This window comes from Gekko japonicus, unplaced genomic scaffold, assembly GCF_001447785.1.
Source record: "Gekko japonicus isolate JY-2015 unplaced genomic scaffold, Gekko_japonicus_V1.1 scaffold4014, whole genome shotgun sequence".
NCBI lineage: Eukaryota > Metazoa > Chordata > Lepidosauria > Squamata > Gekkonidae > Gekko > Gekko japonicus.
The window spans coordinates 60309-78960 of NW_015167165.1; the positions used below are offsets into that span (position 1 = coordinate 60309).

The following is an 18652-nucleotide window of genomic DNA, read 5'->3' on the forward strand; positions in this document are numbered from 1 at the left end:
TGGTGAGGGATCCTTCCCCAGCATCTTTACTTCCTGACAGCAAACACCACAGACTCCCCTTTGAATACAGATTCCTATGGGGTAGCAAATTGTAGCAAAAGAAGACTTATACTCTCTTTCTTCTGGGATTGAGACCCAGGTTTGTATGCATGGGAGGCCACAAGTGCCCTCCCCAAACAACCATGCTCACCTTCTCCTTCTCCACTTCCCCCCCCAACACAGTTCAGCAAGTGATGGAGGGGAGGGTTGGGTCAGGGAGGGGCGCATGCGAGAGAGGCTTGTTCAACCAGCCAGGTGGACCGGCTGCTTGCTACTTTTGAAGTCCAGCTGGCTTCAGTCAGGTGACTGCCCATTCCTCTTCAATCGGGGAAAGTGATATGGCAAGGGAAAGGAGGCTAAGAAGGGGCTGGCTGGCTGATGCAGTCTGCAGCAAGGCAAGGCAACCATCCAGGCAGCTGCTGTTTGGAGAGGTGTGATAGATGTTTGACAGGGCGCTGACCCCATCCTTCTAATCTGCACAATATCATCTCACCTTAATTCTTTTCTGGAGACTCTGATTCCAGTAATTTTGTTTTTTAAATTAGTTCCAGGTCAGAGAGTATAATTTGGATTTGGACTCTGCCATTAGCTTTTGGACACTATCATTGCATTCTTGCTCTCACACACACACACACACACACACACACACACACACCCCTCTCTTTCCTCGGGGCTCCTTGAATTCTATTGAGATCCCCATTGCTCAGTTACGGCTGACCTGTGTTCCCTTTTTCTTCTGCAGTGCATTTCTGATGCATTTTGAAAAACCCATTCATGTCTACTGTCATTCAGTTGCATTCCATTCTGGACGGGCTAAATATGACTTTCAGTGACCATTCAGTTTATTGTCATTGGATTGGAAGTGTCCAAGGAGGAAAAAAAATGATGATGTTAAAAACATATGACTGCACACTTGCGGCCATCAGGCATCCCCTATCGTGACAAAGAAACGAAAGCAGTTGAAGCTCCTATCACCATGATCAGACAGACAGAAAACAGCACAAACTTCTCTTCCCTCAAACTTGGGGTGGGGGAGGGTAGAGGCAGACGGCAGAAATCACAAGCTTCCGGAATCACTTTCTGTTGCTAACTGATTGCATATCTCCAGCCGTGAAAATGCAGCCACAACCCTAACCAGAGCCCCTAGATCTGGGGCCAAGTGCTAACTGCAGCCTTGCTGAGGAAATGCCTATTGTTTCCGACTATGGAAGGTGGCACTTTGTGAGCGGAGAGCCACGATGTTTTCCCTTGGAGCACCTGATCATTTAAATCTGCATAACAGTGGCGAAGTGACAGCTCTTGGGGCTGCAGGGGGAGATCAAGGGCTGCGCTTGCTCTCCTCTTGCACGCTCCCCTTCGCTCTTGCCCAGCCTCTGAGTTTCGCTCACAGCCAGCCATGGTTGTGGGAACTGAAGTTGGAAAAACCTCCCAGACACAGAGCAAAACCGGGAAGTTGTGGGAGGCAAGACATGCTTGGGATTGAGTAGCTGTGACGTGCAGCAATTGCACCGTGGCGGGCCCAGTACCCGGAGCCCATGGGGAAGCCTGCCTCACACATGCACACACACCCGCGCAGTGCAGGGAAAGGCGCCAAGAGGAGAGCAGAGTGTGGGGCTGCAGCTTAGAACCTGCGCTGCCTGCTTGGGTGTAAGGAGAACAGTGAGGCACGCTGTGCACGCACAGAGAGAAAGAGCAGAGGGAGAGCCGCATGTGCCAGCCACGAGAGAGCATCTGCTTGCTCTCTTTCTCTTTTTTTTCACTAGCTCTCTCTCTCTCATGCAGACACATTCCAGAGAAAGCCGAGGATGGGGCAGGCAGGTCTTTCCTGGAGCGCCATGGCCCTGCGCAGCCCAAGAAAGCCAAGGAGCGGGTGGGCAGGCAGGCAATTTACCTTCCTTCTTCTGCCTCCTCATGGCGCGACTGAGGGCTGCTGGGAGCAGAGGTCGGGGCTTGGTCATGTGCCCTCCCCCTCGGCTCCTCACTACCGGAGCGCTGCTCCTCTGCGCTCTAGGGCTAACCGACCCCTGCAAACCTGAGACCCACAAAACTGAAAGGAAGGAAGGAAGGAAGAAGTGTCTGTAGTTTTTTAAAAAATGAGTGCTCTGTCAGTGGCTGTTTTGAGGGCTAATAGGCATTCACAAGAGCAGGGGTCTTTTGTAGAAAAAGAGGTGCAGGAGCTCATTAGCTCATTAGCATAACACATTAGCATATACCACACCCCCTGACATCACCGGAAGTGTGGCAGAAGGTAACACCCACCGCTCAGGCTCCACTAGACTGTTTTGGATTGCTAGCTATTGGGGGGGGGGGACGTGCAGATCTGTCCTGGCAGAGGAGGAAAAACTTGTGCCTGAATAAAACTTGGTCTTAAAGGTGCCACTGGACTGCTTTGGATTGGTAGACATTGGAGGGGGGATGCAGATTCTCCCTCACAGAGGAGAGATAGCTTGCACCTGAATAATTCCCCCCACACCTTCTTCAACTAACCTCCCAGGCTTAAGGGCACAGAGACTCACTTTGCAAACCACCAGAACACCCCCAGATAGCCTCTAGCATGCTGCAGAGGCCGGTTCCCCGTCCCACCTTCTTCAACTAACGTCCCAGGCAGGCGTAAAGGCACAGATGCTCCCTTTGCAAACCACCAGAACACCTGATCGCCTCTAGCACAATGCAGAGGCCAGTTCCCCCCCCCTTCTTCAACTAACATCCCAGGGTTAAGGACAGAGAGACTCACTTTGCAAACCACCAGAACACACCAGATCGCCTTTAGCCAGGGACGGGAGGAGGAGATCTCTCCCGGGGCGCACGGCTTCGCGCACCTCCGGGAAGATAGAGGATGGGGCTGGGGTCCTTGCCTGGGCTGTGCACAGTGGCCTGAGGGAAGCAGGCAGGGATGGGAAGGAGAGATCTTTGCAGGAGCGCGTAGCTCTGGGAATATAGAGGACGGGGCTGGGGGGGCTTGCCTGGGTTGCGTGCAGCGGCCCAGGGGAGGCAGGAAGGGATGGGGGGGAGATCTTTCCCGGAGTGCATGGCTCTGGGAAGATGGAGGGGGGGCTTGCCTGGGTCACACGCAGCGGCCCCAGGCAGGAAGGAAGGGACGGGGGGGATCTTTCCCGGAGCACGTGGTTCTGGGAAGATTTAGGACAGGGCGGTGAGGAAGCTAACTGACCCTCCTGCTTCTGCCTCCTTCTGCAACGGAATGAGGCGGGAAGCAGAGGGCGGCCGGAAGCAGGGGCGGGGCTTCATCATGTGCCCGCCCCCCGGCGCCTCATTCCCGGAGCGCTGTACCGGGGCGCTCCAGCCCCATCCGAGGCCTGCACAAGAGTATTTCCAGCCTTAGTTTTGGCCTTTGAGAGAAGATTCATTGGGAGCAAGCCTGGGAGCAACCACCAAGTGACTTAATACAGTACGTCTTGTATGATTCACTCAGAACTGGCTGCTTGCTACTTTTCAACAGCAGCCACCACAAAAAGCGAGTATGGCATACTGGTTAGAGTTTCAAACTAGGAGCCCCAGGTTTGAATCATCACTCTGCCCTGGAATGACCTTGAGTGGTAACACATTCTCAGCCTAACCTTTATTACAGGGTAAGGATAAAATGCTGAACCAGGCCCTGGGATGCTTGAGAACATTAATGCCCCAATATCACATCCCAGACATGACAGAATATATATTTCAAATTCAGAAAAACCCATATACACCCTACAAACTCATTTGTCCAATGGGGGGAAGTGAACAAATTATTTTCAAGATAAAAAGTTGGTTATTTTTCTTCTGCTGCCACTTTGAGCAGTGGCAGAAAGAGAGGATTGCCAGTGAGAGGTCTCCAACCTTAGCAGGAGACCTGATAACCCTGTATTAGGCTTTTTTAAAAAAAAAGAATACAGTTGGGGGAACATGGATCTGTCATATGTCAGATATAATGTCTAGTTTGGGCCTGAGATTGGAAAAATGGTGGGAGCGCGGGGTAGGTTAACTCCTTTCTTCCCTCAACACGGCAGTTTTAATCCAAGACCGATTTCACACAAGAGCTGGGCCACAGTCGTGCCTCCCTTTGCCCCGCTTATATTGGTCAATTTCCCACTCAAAGCCGCGTGGCCGCATTTTGACCCCCGGCTTTGCCCGATTTCCCCCCGCGGTTTCGTGATCCTGTTTTTTGAGGATCACGAAACTGTGGGGAAAATCAGGCGAAGTCAGGGGTCAAAATGCGGTCGCGCGACTTCGAGCTCTTGTGTGAAATCGGTTCAAGTTGGATCTCTGCAGTTGTTTGGCTTTTTCAAAAATACCCAGGAGATCTTTATTGCAAATCTCCCTATTCATGTCTATTTTATCCCTTTGCTTGCTGCTGATCTCATTAAAAAGTTAACCCAAGCACATAGATAACTTGAAAGTAGAAGCCTTTTACAATCTGCTTGCAAGATCTTCAATCTAAGCTACAGTTATAAGGGCTGTTTTACACATTTTCTCTGAGTTTTCCCACAGTCCTGCCCATACAGCAGCCAGTTTCCCCATCACAGCCATTTCCTCTCCCTGTTATTGGGGGTTTTTCCTTTTCCTTTTAAATCGCTAATTGAGTAGTGTTATATTGATATATAGCAATATGTACATCAGGTTTCCTGAGTTCTCAGCTTTCATTTTTTGTTAAAAAAATTAGTCTCATCCCTTAAATTTCAGAGATACAATATAAAGAAAAAGGCATATATCCACAAGGAAAGTGTCTAGAGACTTTTTCTTAAGATGAAAGCTGAGAATTCAGAGAAACATACACATACGAATGCTATTTAATCACTGATTTTTTAAACAAATCTACTGGGGAAATCTGTGGGAAGCCCCAAAGGAACTGTGCTGTGTTAGAAGCCACCACAGCTACAGAGAAATTTCACAATCCTGTGCCTGTGTGGAAAACTCCCAAGTAAACTAAGAGGTTTGAATTGGCTTTCAGGTACCCAAGCTCTCTGCTTGCAATACACTGTGATATAGATTAATAATGAACAGGAGCATTGCTTGGTGTGATTTCCTTCTGACTATAATGATTCTGCGAAGAAATAGCATACATTCATTGTTAAACACAAGTTTAGTTAAAATGTAAATTATATTATTTAAAAGTTTGATTTTGCTATTTTAGGAGTTTGTCAGCTGGTAAATAAGATGGAAGAGAATTCAGGAAAAATCAAAGCTTTCAACCGAAATGATGAACAGTTCCTCGAAGCTTTTGTTATCTTCTGTGGCCTGGGGATCCAGAATACACAGATGTATGAAGCAGTGGAAAGAGCCATGGCAAAACAGATGGTGACATTAGAGGTGAGGCTTAATCAAGGCAGTCTTTATGTAACTCGCAGCTGCTTATTTAATGGAACTCCCTTGCTGAGCCAAACTTAGCTTCACGATGAGCTCAGGATCTCTCCTTTTGTTTGCTCCTTGCTTCAGTCTTTCCATGTGCTTGCATGGTGTTCAGTTGATTAGCATCAACCACTACTTTTGTAGGATTCAGCAGTGTGTGTGCATGGGTAAGAGAGACTGATGTAGCTGGCTTGTCCTGTTGCATAGAAAAACAACACGGTTGCAGTCTTTGGGACAACTTCTTTTTCTTGCTTGCGGTTTACTGTGATGATTTTGGCTCAGTCCTTCAAACAAACCAGCTGTTGGACCAACAGCCAGATTACTGTAGGCTTCCTCAGACTTCATCAAACCATATCAAGCATGAACGTCATCTGGTTGTGGTGTTTTGAATTGGTTACTGTTAGTTTTAATGACCGTGGTATGAAAGGAGACTTCGGCAGCAGATCCAGGTTTACAGTTATCATCTTCCAAAAGTAACTTAGGAAGTCAGATGTTGTAGACTTTGGATCCATTTGCATCCAGTGAGTAAACAGAGTGTCTGTGGCATTTCTGAAATGACCAATCATGCTGTCAGTTTGGTTCTAAAGGGAAAGTTCTCATTTAGGTGCTCCATATGCATTAGCACATGGTAATTAAGGCATTTTGTGAAAATCAGTTTGGTCAAGGTGGATGTTGCAAATTGCTGACTAAGGTGTCATAACCCAAGGACAGGAAAAAAAATCTACACAGACAAAATGCTATAGACTGTGGTTGTAATTTTAGTTATTTGTTTTTGAACAAATATTACTTACCCTTTCTATCAAAACTTAATGCCCAGATAATTCATATCATCATTTACAAACAGCCAATTACAATAAGCAGTTAAAACAACAACAGAAAAGCAAATGGAATTAACAGTGTTTACCGCAGAACGAAATACCTAGATGAATAAGAATTTTTTAGTAGCTGCCAGAGCAGAATAATATGTGGGCCAGGTGGATAGACCTGGAAAGGTAGGGTGCCAGCCTATTTGCCACGGTCATCTTCCTCATTTCTAAGAGTGGGCACATAGGCCTCTGAAAAGCAGGCACACTGTAAGACCTCTTAAAGAAAATCACTATGTTGATTCAATTGGGTACCAGTTAACAATCTGACTGCCACGCCACTTGAAATTCTGATTACATTGAGTTAAACATGAACCGAACTGAAACAGTAAGGTTATTCTTTGCTTACATTTTTAATAATTTTCTATTTGTTCCTTAAATGAAAAACACTTTCTCCTAAACTGACAAAACGTCTGCCAAAACCTTTCCAGGACAGAATTTCTTTTATGCCTGTGTTACAAACCTTTGGGAAAAGTTAATTTATTATGACAACCTTGTCAAGGTTATAATTATAGCCATGTTGTAAGCTATTTGTCTTTCATATAGGGACATGGAAGCTTTTCAGATTTTTTTTTCCTCATGAAGAAAAGAGTTCTTTGCTCTTTTAAGGCAATGATGTTGTTCCCCCCTCCTTCCTCATAGCTTGCTATCCTCAGGAGTCCTATATGCTGGGAAGGCCTGGTAAATTTGTTTCTCCACCCTGCACTAATATGCCAAGAAACTATGCATCTCATCATCCTTGTTAAAATTAATAGGACTGTGTAGATATTTTGAAGTTGTAGTGCAAGAGGTATAGGACTAATTTGGATGCTTTATTGTTTGAGGATATTAAATATACAAGAATAGATATATTTTCAAATTATCACTAATGCGCCATCTAAAACCGAGATCCGGTAGAGATGTACTGTTGGTTCTCTGGATCTCATATTTTATAAATTGGGAACCATCCTCAGGAATATAGTCCTTTCCTCTTCCAAAATCTTCCTTCCCTTGTTTGCCCAGGTTTAGAATTACATCTGCACTGATATTAATGTGAGTCATCTTAGTTTTGGATTTGAGGCAAGCAGGGGAGTTGGAATCCGTATTGCAGAACAGGGGACTCTATGTTCATAGTTTGAAGAGTCAGTATTATGTCTGCCCAAGATGTGCTATTTCTCCCATATTTGCCCATTTGTTTGGAGTTATTCAGTGCAAGATGGCACCATCAGACACATAAATTAATTGTATCTGCATTTCTCACCGATGCATTCACACCTGCCATTTACTTATGGTCTTCTGCTTGAAGTACTTCTGATAAGCCTGGCGCAAGCTGGGAAGGGGCCCAGTGCAATCTGGGATGGGGCAATTAATAAATCAAAACAGTGACAACCACAACAATGCACCTTCAGGATTGTATGGTCATGATCTGCCAGGCAGTATTTCATTGTAAATTAGATTTAGCGGAGCTTTGATGATCCCAGTAGAAACAGTTGCTCTTAGACAGCTTCAGTCTTTGTGTCGAAATTAAGCACTGTAATATATATATATGTTTCTTGTTTCCTTTTCTCATAGGTTCTTTCTTATCATGCTTCAGCTGCTGAAGAAGAAACAAGGGAGCTTCAGGTAACAGCGGTAATACATTTTTTAAACTATTTTTTTCTTGTTACAATAGTCTGGGAATAATCAAGGGTTTTAGTCCTTTAAGATTCATGCAGGAAATTGGGCACAGTATAGGGGGGGGGAGAGATAGATGTCATTTGTTATCTTTGCAGTGATTAATTTCTGCCCTAATGACCTAGAGAATGAGAAGTACAAGAAAACTGTAGCTTATGTTAAGTAATTTCTGTATGTTAGTTTTCCAACTTCCAGAGTCCCCAGATCGCTCTTCAAAGCAGAAGCTCAAAACCTTTCATACTTTTATGGACAGATTTTAACTTGATGTGGAAATTGACATGGCACAAGGTTACATCTCAGTGCTCATTTTGCCTTCTCTTTCACCAGTGTTGTGGAAAAGGAGAAAATGAAAATTATTTAATTAATCATTTTTTTTTTAACTTTTGGTTACTGGAAATGCTAACATTACTCATGAAAACTGCTGTTCACACATGCCACTTTTGTATCATCATATCAAGGGATCTTTTGTCAGTGCTTGAAACAAGAAACATCTTTCATTGCTCCTTGGGAAGGGATTTAGAATAACAGACAGTGAGAGAAGCAATATGGAAGTTTTAAAATCTGTACTGAGTGGATAAAATTAAACAGAAGGAAAAGTGAAAAGATGCTGGTAGACTGAAATAGCAGTAAAAGGTAAAGGTTCCCTTGCTCGAAAGCCAGTCGAATCCGACTCTAGGGTTGCGGTGCTCATCTCCGTTTCCAAGCCGAAGAGCCAGCGCTGTCCGAAGACGTTTCCGTGGTCATGTGGTCGGTGACTAAACATCAAGGTGCACGGAACGCTGTTACCTTCCCACCGAAGTGGTCCCTATTTATCTACTTGCAATTTCTTGCTTTCAAACTGCTAGGTTGGCAGGAGCTGGAACTAGAGACGGGAGCTTACTCCGTCATGTGGCAACCTGGGTCTCGAACTTCTGAACTACCAACCTTCCACAACCTGCAGTTCAACATCTTAACCACTTGAGCCACTGCAGCTCCTTAGCAGAAATAGCAGTATAAAGTACTAAATTTGAGGAATTACTGAACTGCAGATAACTAGATAACACATCAGAATTTCACCAGTGTTTGGGAAATAAGCAAATTGGATGATTCCTACTGAAAGCCATTCCGATTACACTAGACGTTACTCTCTCAGGCTTGTCCAAAAGTTATAACCCATCATTGGTATTTGGTATGAGGGTACAATGTTTCCAGAGAGAGAGGCAGAGAGGGTGATAAGAGGAAAAGTGTTGTGGATTCTCTCTGAGAAACATTTTGGGCAAAGGGACAGGACTTGGGAAAGGGGGGGGAGTTTAAAGAAGCAGAGAGACGGTTTCATTTGTTGCCTGTTCTTGCAGTCCAATACAGTGTGAGAAGTTCTAAAGTAGCAACAGAGAGGGTCTGGGTGAGCAGAAGGGGTCTGTCCAAATGTGGTTGTATAGAAGTGGATGATGCGTATGAAGTGAGACAGGTGGGGGAGGTGGAAAATAAGGAAGAAGAGGTTGATACGGACTGATGGTCCTGCCTTCACTTAAGATTAGGTTTCCAGAGAATTCTGAATTGTAAGGCAAATTTCTAGAGGGTCTTAGAAGATTGATTGTTAATCATGGCTGGAATTTTGATGAATCCTCAGGAAGTCAAAGAATAGAGCCATTGTCAAGGGAGTGTCTGCCCCCTCCCCCAAACCTGTTTCCTTATGGATTAGTATCCTAATAATCTCCACCCTGATCTTAATTTCTCAGATGTAATATCAGATACAGAGTATCTCCTGCAAACTCCGGTGGTATAAGATCTGAAAAGTCATATGATGGGCTAAAAACCATGGCTCCCAAACAGGGGCATCTTTGTCAGTAACATTTGTCTTCTATCCCACACTGGAGACTCGGAGCAGCTTACAAAATAAAATACATAGCAGCAGTACAAATTTAAACAAAAATATACAGTTCAAAAAGCTCCCATACAAACTTACAACAGCTAATGAGCTACAAGGATGTCTTGGTCTGGTGCTGGTTCTACCAACATGGATCATTGACTTTAGGTTAAGAGCAAAAGACTCATATCTGCAGAAAAGTGGAACTAAACTCCAATTTTGCTAGAGAAAGTCTAGCTGAATCACAGCTCATTTGTCTCTTTCATCTTTGTAGAGGTGACTGAGCTCTTCCACAACACTGTCTGAGCCTCAAAGCTTCAGTGCAAAGTCTCATGATGTACTTGTCCTTTCACAGATGTAAAAAGGCTGAGGCTTTTATTTCCATATTAGAGTATCTTATTCATTTCTGCTACTCTGTTAAATTATTGTTAACATTTATAGAATAAATGTTTTTTTCTGAATAAATGTGATATGTCCCAAGGGACAGCATATACCAGTAGCAGGGTCTCAAATGCGAGCCAAGTCTGCTTATTCCCACTCTGCTTCTTGTTCTCAGTGGAACCATCTCTTGGACCTGCCTCAGATTCCTTGAGAAATAACTCTTACTTTGGATTCAAAATTATATACTTATTCATTGATCAGCAACAGCAAATAGGGGCTATGCCCATTGCAAAGATGAAGGTGAACAGGTCCCTGAAGCTGGATTATTCTGTTCAACAGGCCATTTGATAGAAGCTTAGTTTCCAGAATTCTCAGTTTCAGTGAGCATGTCAAGAATGTGCTGCAAGCAGAGGAAAGGCTAACTTACACAACGGTTTTAGCAAAACAATTTTGTAGCAATAAATGTATGCTGCCATTTCTTTGGAGGGGGGAGGAATGGTTTCATGAGTGCTGAGCTTCATGAACACTCTGTTTTTAACCTTTTGATTCAGCCTGTTATTTGAACGTTTTTGAGGTGTTTTGTCAGAGTCCTGAGTGCATTCCAAAGATCTGTCATCTTACTGTCACCTCACAGGCCATGCCATGTCCATGAGAACCCATTGGCTGCACCACATAGTAGTGCTGGGTTGCATGCACTCCTATGCTGTACTGGATCTCTTCGCCATTTCATTGCTTCATACAGTTGGCTGTATCTCATTTAATGTATCTCCAGAGGCTGAGAGAGGACTTCAGGGTTAGAAGATAAATTCAAAATTGCAAATTCAGGATAAGGTTTAAACGTGTTCAAAGAATGGGGATCCAGCTTGCTCCTCGGTTTACTAAAAGGCAACACAGTCCCTCTAATAATGAGTATTGCAGGGTTTCTAATGTGACTCTTATCATCAGTGCTAAAACCACTAACTGTCTGCATGGTTACAGTGTTCTGTAAAATTATGTGGTGTTTTATTGTAGTGGTAGACCTGGAAGCTGCTTGCAAGTGACATAACTTCCAAAGGCCCTGTCCACACGAGGGGTTTTGGGCTGGGAGTGGGCCAGTTCGGGGCCGGAGCAAACGGGCGCAATCCCACTGCAACATCTGGGCAGCGTTGCGCACCCATCCCTGATCCGGCCCTTCCCCCGAAGAGGTGCATCAAAAATGAACCACCTACCGAGGTGGTTCATCCACGACGGCGCATCAACAGCAGTCTCCCGTTCCCCTCCGTCGCTTCCCCCGGCATCTGATCCTGCCGGGGAGGGAATTCATACAGTTGGCTGAAAATTGGTGCAAATAATAGGAGCCCCCCCCCCCCCCATGCCAGTGCTTTGTTAAATTTGGTAACAAATATTTACCTTACATGAAAACTTTGTGCAAGTAGTCTCGTTTTCAACTGGGGAGTTCCGGATGTATAGTTCAGGAACAGATTTAGTAACTAGCATTAGTCATCTAGGATATAAAAAAGAACATCTGTGTAGTTGCTTTTATTTTTTAATCAAGGCCTCCATGCACATAAACAGGATAGTGTCCCACGCCCCCCCCTTTCTGAAATAATCACAATTTAAATTATATGTGCTTTGAGCATGCCTTCACAGTTTTCTAACTTAAGATCAGTCTAGGCTACAGTAACATTTACTTTGCTACAGCCATTTTCAGTTCTGCAACTGGCATGCACTATGCAAATTTGCATACTGGAGTGTAATTTTTTTCTGCCTCTGCTGGCAGCTGTAAGAACTTACATGGGGCATATTGCAGCCCAGTACCAGCCACTGGCTCTGGATTGACCCTAAGCTGAGCAACCTGGTTGTCACATCCGTTGCTTAGAGTGGGAAACACATTTACAAGTATAGCCTCCATTCCCCCAGTGAGGTGAAATTCTTGGGACCTGTAAACCTGACTAAGCAAATCATCCCTGCTAAATCTTTGCTTTAAAGACAGTTTTGTCTCTTGCAGGGGCAGCACAAGGAGGAATGACAGCACTGGTGTGGTATATCCTGGGATACAGAAATGGTGGGGGGGGGCTGTACAGAAATGGAACTGAAAGTGCAGTGCAGGGGGCTAAATCCTGAACCCCACTGTTGCTTTAAGCATATTTCTTCTGCTGATTTCTAGTACCAGATCCTGTCTGAAAGGATAATCCTGTCTGATGGGATAATTTCTGTAAGCATCAAAATAACATGATAGAGTCCCATGTGCTCAGGATTTGCTTTATGTTCTCATTTGAGGCATTCATGCTGTTAAGGAGAGAGGATGGCTTGGGTCAGATCTTAATTGGTAAACATATGACTGCACCATTGTACATCAAACATGGACTGCCTGCGGGGGTTTGTAATTAGTGCGGCTGGCCCACTGTAGGGTTGTGCCAGGGTGAAGTACTTGTCTTTTCCTGGGGTGCTTTTTCTGCTTTCATTTGTATGCTACAGTACAGAACCAGGAGGAAGGGAAGGTGTCACCTGCATGTGCCTTTGAAGTTATAACTAATGTGAAAACAGGTCACATAAGGCTGCTGTTTCAGTTTGTAGATGTCACAGTTTTCATCTTTTATATGGGCTGTGCAACGTGTATGGCACAGAAAAATATCCCAATTAGAGAACTCTGGATAAAGTGGATAATATGTCGTAATAATTCTGGGCCCACTTTACCATTTTCTGTAGCAGAAGAGGCATGATTTTACTTCAAAGCCACATACATGAGAACTGTTTAAAATAAGCTGGACTATGAAAGAGGATTGTCTGTTCTGATAGGTGAAAGTGTTAGCAATATGCATATTTGACACAGATGTAGTAGAGTTATGTTTGATGTTAGGCTATCTTTCTGTTCCATTGTTATCTATTCTGACAGCAGTTCCTCTCCAGTGCGTTAATCTGAATTGCTTTTAGACTTGCTTCCTCTGACCTTTTAACTAAAAGTGACAGGGATCGAAGCCGAAACCTTTTAAACACATGCCATGTACTTTGCTACTGAGCTATAGCTTTTCCCTTACTAAGGTCACACTAGGAAAAATTCAGCTGTTACAGCACAAAATGTAAATGCCAATTATTGGATTTTAGTAAGAAACTCTGATTTGCTGTTGTTGGTACTTGAAGGCACCTGCAGATTTAATTATTCCAGCAAAACACAACAGCAGTCACCCTGCAATTATTGCATTTGTAGAATTACAGCATGTTTAAATGTTTTTGTTTTAATTTCAGAGGAGATATTCCAAGTGCATTATTGTTCTCTTTCTGTTTTTTTTTAAAAGGCTGCTGTTGTACCATCTGCACAATCTCTGAAACTCACAGACTTCTACTTTAGTGACTTTGAACTGTCAGATATGGAAACCTCTCTGTGCACAATTCGAATGTTTATTGATCTTAACCTGGTGCAAAATTTCCAAATGAAACATGAGGTAAGAATCCTTTTATGTGGAATGGGCCATATGGAGATTTTAATTATAAAAGCATGCAGCATTGATGCTAAATAATATATTTAAGAGGCAGGACATAAATGGTTAAACATCCATGGACAACTGGGTAACTAAATATCATAATAAATAAAGTAGCCTTAGTTGAATTGCTGGTAGATGGACTAGTCTACCCGATGAAATGCTACGCATTTGCTATCCATCTTGGAATTTCATTTATGACATCAAGAATTAGTGAAAAATATTGCACATAGCTGCAGTCTCAGTTCTTAGAACTGATTTCATCAGTACTGCAGCTGAAGTTCATTGTAAAGTTTAGAGCTTTCAACTGCTCTTATCTAGCTGTTGCAAATTCCTTGTTATGGATGGGCAGTGAAAGACATATATCTGCCATCTTTTACCAGATTGCATATATAAATGTGGCAATTGTTCAGAATATTTACTACACTGTAATAACCCTTGCTGAGGGTGAAAGAGGAGAGTACAAAAGTTGGCTTGAAACTCAATATAAAAAAAACTAAGATCATGGCATCCGGTCCCATCACTCTTGGCAAATAGAAGGGGAAGTCATGGAAGCAGTGACAGAATTCACATTCCAGGGATCCAAGATCACTGTAGACGGTGACTGCAGCCATGAAATTAAAAGATGCCTGCTCCTTGGGAGGAAAGCTTTGGCAAACCTAGACAGCATACTAAAAAGTAGAGACATCACTCTGCCAACAATAGTTTGTATGGTCAAAGCAATGGTATTCCCAGACTGCGAGAGTGGGCCATAAAGAAGGCCGAGCACTGAAGAATAGATGCTTTCGAATTATGGTGCTGGAGAAGACTCTTGAGAGTCCCTTGGACTGCAAGGAGATCAAATCAGTCAATCCTAAAAGGAATCAACCCTGACTGTTCCCTGGAAGGCCAGATACTGAAGCTGAAGCTCAAATACTTTGGCCACCAAATGAAAAGAGAGCACTCACTGGGAAAGACTGAAGGTAAAAGAAGAAGGGGACGGCAAAGAATGAGATGGTTAGATGCAACAAACACAAAATTAAGCAAACTCCGGAGGACGACAGAAGACAGGAGGGCCTGGCATGATGTGGTCCATGGGTTCGTGAAGAGTCAGATTCGATTGTGCGACTGAGGGTTGTTGTGCTGTTTGGCTTATTAATTCCACTGGGTTTTCCTTTCCTTTACACACAAGAAGCCAAGCCACACCTGTGAGGTGTTTCCTGAGCCTGGCCTACTGGCCTCCTCTCTGCCGTGGCTTCATCTTTTCCCAAGGGGCTTCCCAGGCCTCAGAATGGGTGTGGAAGAGGATCTGCTTGCTCCCTCAAGTTTCCTTTACCCTGACTGGCCAATTCCTAGAGCAGAGAAGCCTCCAGCCTTCTTCCTCCCAGGCCTTCTGGAAGCATCCCTGTTTTAAAAGGAGGTTGCGCCACTCCCTTTCCTCCAAAACCCAGTAGGTTCTCCCCTCTTTCAGCTCCACCCCCACCTTTATTACTTCCCTGGCCACACCCTCTGCCATTAACCTTTGATACCTGCAGGTTCCTGCACCCTGCCCCTACCATGCGTATCCCAACATGCCCGTGTCAGCCCTTGAAAATTCCTCCCAGCCAAAGCCTACATTCCACTGCTTCTCTGACCTGAGCTCATATGCCTCCTGCCCATTTTTCTTTCTTGGCTCCTGCTTCCCCATGCCCATTGATTCCTGGGCCCATGTGGTAGGCTGGGGTGGGCATGGTCTGCAGTGGGATTGGCATCTTTCTTGGCTTCCCCAGCACTGCCTCTCCCAACAAGCTCCAGCTGACTGGTGGCTTGCCTTTGCTGGCAGTCAGAGATGTCTCAGTCCCTGTTCACTTCCTGCTGCTCAGCAATGACTCCCTGGCTTTGCCAGGCATGGAGGAGGGCCAAGTCAGCCCAGGAAGGTCTGGAGTGCTAGGCAACCCTGGAAAGCACCAAAAATCTGGTGCAGAAAAGCCCAACATCTCAGGTTTAACTATATTAAATCTTTCCCACATTGGGTGGAAGCAGATTGTTAAATGAATGCTGTTGCTTGGGAGCATCCTTGATGATGATCCAAAAGCGCATGAGCCATTTGTAGGCTCTGAGTCTGTAGTGAGTCTAGTCCTGCCCCTGCCCTCACCATTTGCCCTTTAGATAACAGATGTGAAAAAACACCTTGGTTTCATTTTGCAGCTTGCTGTTCCCATTGCAGTTCAAATCAAGAAATGGAGTTGCTGAGTTACCAAACATAGCATGACACATTTTTTCTTAATATGGTTCTTTTTGAGTAAAAGTATATGTTTCCAACTATGCTTTGCAAAACCTGTGAAGAAAACCACATGGGAAATCTTTCCATGCTGGGAAGCTAAAAATAGAATGTTATGTTTGTGTCTGTGAAAATGGAATCTGTTGTACTTTTTACTGAACAGTGGTGTGTTCTCTTAAGGTCCTTTGCAGATGGATTTTAAGTGTGAGGAAAAATTATCGGAAAAACATTGCCTATCACAATTGGAGACATGCCTTTAACACAGCCCAGTGCATGTTTGCTTCTTTAAAGTCAGGGAAACTTCAGGTATGCTTGGATTTGATTATTTACATTAAGAGCTATTAAAAGCTAGCGACACAATGTGACACTGACACACACCATATGAAACTCTAATCAAGGACTGGCTCCATCAGCTGGATCCCGGGGAACATATTTTCATGGAATGTGTAATGTGCAACTCAGGTACAATATATAGTTCCAAATCTATACAATGTATACAAACAATATGTACTTTCATAAAATGTCCAGTACTGCCGTTTACCAGGGGCAATCAAGGGGTCAGAGATTCTTGCGGATCTAGTTGAAGAACAGGAAGCAGTGGCGATTTTTACAAGAGAGTAAGCAGTTGCATCCCTCATGGATTTGTATAGGAATCAATAACACTTAACTTATTTTTATAGTCTGGCTTGCCTATCTTTACACCAAACTGCCTTTGAGCCAGAGTTAAATAATACAAAGTTAAATAATGCAATTGTCAGAATTGCAGTTGGAATTGAATTAGTCAGGATCTCTTCAAATAGGGTGAATGAGCAGTGAATGGCACATATACAAAAACTCATGGTTGACATTCAGTGAAGAACAGTGTTCAGCAGCAATAGGAAGGGTAAATTTATGGGTTATTAAGAAAGGAATTGAAAGCAAAAGGGCTGATTTTGTCTTAATGCCTTTTCATAAAACTGTAGTATAGCTGGAAGAGTGTACATTTATTTATTTATTAACATTTATAAGCATTTCTGCAAGTAACTGATAGAAAACCATTAAAAACGCAGAAAATTTAAAACGTGAAACTGTTACAGTTGCTGATTAAAACCTATTAAATGGCATCTATTAGAGGCTCTTGCCCATCGGAAACAAAACAAACCATCAGGATTCTCCACAGGCTCTTGTAAAATATTCTGCCCTGCAGTACATGGCCCTGATTGCTCTTTTCTGGACTTCTATCTCCTCCTTCTCGTCCTTCTTCCGAAGGAGTAAGGCATTTATAATAATTATCGTATGACATTGTGTGTAGAATAACCAGGAGATCCAAAGACTGTCTTGCAGCTAGAAGTTCTAGCTCCTTTAGTGTTCTGCACCACTAGGTGGTGAGCTAGACTTGTTTTTAAGGCAAGAGATGTTTCAGAGGTGGTTTGCCATTGTCTGCCTCTGCATCTTGACCCTGGTGTTCCTTGGAAGGTCACCCTTCCAAATACTAGCCAAGGCCGACCCTGCTTAGCTTCTGAGATCTGACGAGGATCGGGCTAGCCTAGGCTATCCAGGTCAGAGTAATGATGAAGGAGATGGATTATCTTCCCTAAATAGAAACAGCATTTTGTCTAAAAATAGGAAAAAGCATTTTTGGCTTTCTAGTTTAGCAAAATACAACTAGGGGAATACATAACAGGTATATAAAATGAGGTATAATGTAGTAATAAACAGAAATTTTGTTCTGTTGTTAGAACAAAAAGTTTCCCAATGAAATTGGTTAGAAGCAGATTCAGGACAGGCCAGAGAAAGTTCTTATCACAGTGGATAAATTACCTCATGAAAATGACTGCCAGAAGATGTGACTGTGGCCTTAAATTATTTGGCTTTAATAAGGATTAAACAAATTCATGGGGCATAAGTATATCCATAGGTATTAACCATAGCAGTTAAATGCGAAATCCAGATTCAGAGATAGTGTAACTTTGACTGCCACTTGTTAGGGAAGAAAAAAAATGGCAAGAGCTATTTGTATTTATGCCTGACTTATGCTGCAGCCAGGCTTCTGATGGGTCTCCCCAAGTGGGAGCACATCCAGCCTGTGCTGAGGATGCTGCACTGGATGCCAATAGCATACCGAATTCACTTGAAGGTCTTACCTTTAAAGCCCTATATGGCCAGGGTCCGACATACCTGCGGGACTGCCTTTCCCCATATATGCCCCAGAGAGCACTACAGTTGGGGTCTCAAAACCAACTGACCCTCCCAGGCCCTAGGCTTGCTACCACCAGGGCCAGGGCTTTCTCAGTGGCAGCCCCGTCCTGGTGGAATGAGCTCCTGGAGGAGATCAGGGCCCTGCGGGATCTCTTACAGTTCTGCAGGGCCTGCAAGACGGAGCTCTTCCACCAGGCTTTCAGCTAGGGAGCTGTTAAGTTTCACACACATCCTAATGTACTCATGGCAGCTATGAATACATTACAGGAGCCACCACCACTATAGAGCCCCGGCCCTTGGTTTTGACACCTAGTCTGTACTGCAGGAAGATCAGGAGCAGAATGATGCCTAGACCTCTGAAAGTACACCGTGAGAGTCAGACATCTTGAATCACTAAATAACCATCACCCACACTTTATTAATTTGTATTGGCTATATGTATTATACTAGCTATAAGGGAATTGTTTTTAGATGATTTTATGTCTTTTAATTGTATTTATGCTTTGATTGTTAGCCGCCATGAGCCCACATTGTGGGGAGGGTGGGGTACAAATGAGTTTAATAAATAAATATAAAATAAATTGTAAGGTTTTAGGTAGTATCTGACTGACCATTATTGAAGCAAGATACAGGACTTGATGGATAATCAGTGTGA

At 43.8% G+C, this 18652-nt stretch overlaps 1 protein-coding gene across 1 annotated transcript in view; it reads left to right on the top strand.

The window, feature by feature from the left end:
• Positions 1 to 18652, top strand: part of PDE5A (phosphodiesterase 5A) — a 94080-nt gene that overhangs the window by 60210 nt on the left and 15218 nt on the right. The window contains exons 9-12 of the mRNA XM_015413111.1: positions 5165 to 5340; positions 7794 to 7853; positions 13398 to 13544; positions 16000 to 16125. Of these exons, the coding sequence (XP_015268597.1) occupies positions 5165 to 5340; positions 7794 to 7853; positions 13398 to 13544; positions 16000 to 16125 (509 nt within the window). The remainder of the gene's footprint in view (positions 1 to 5164; positions 5341 to 7793; positions 7854 to 13397; positions 13545 to 15999; positions 16126 to 18652) is intronic.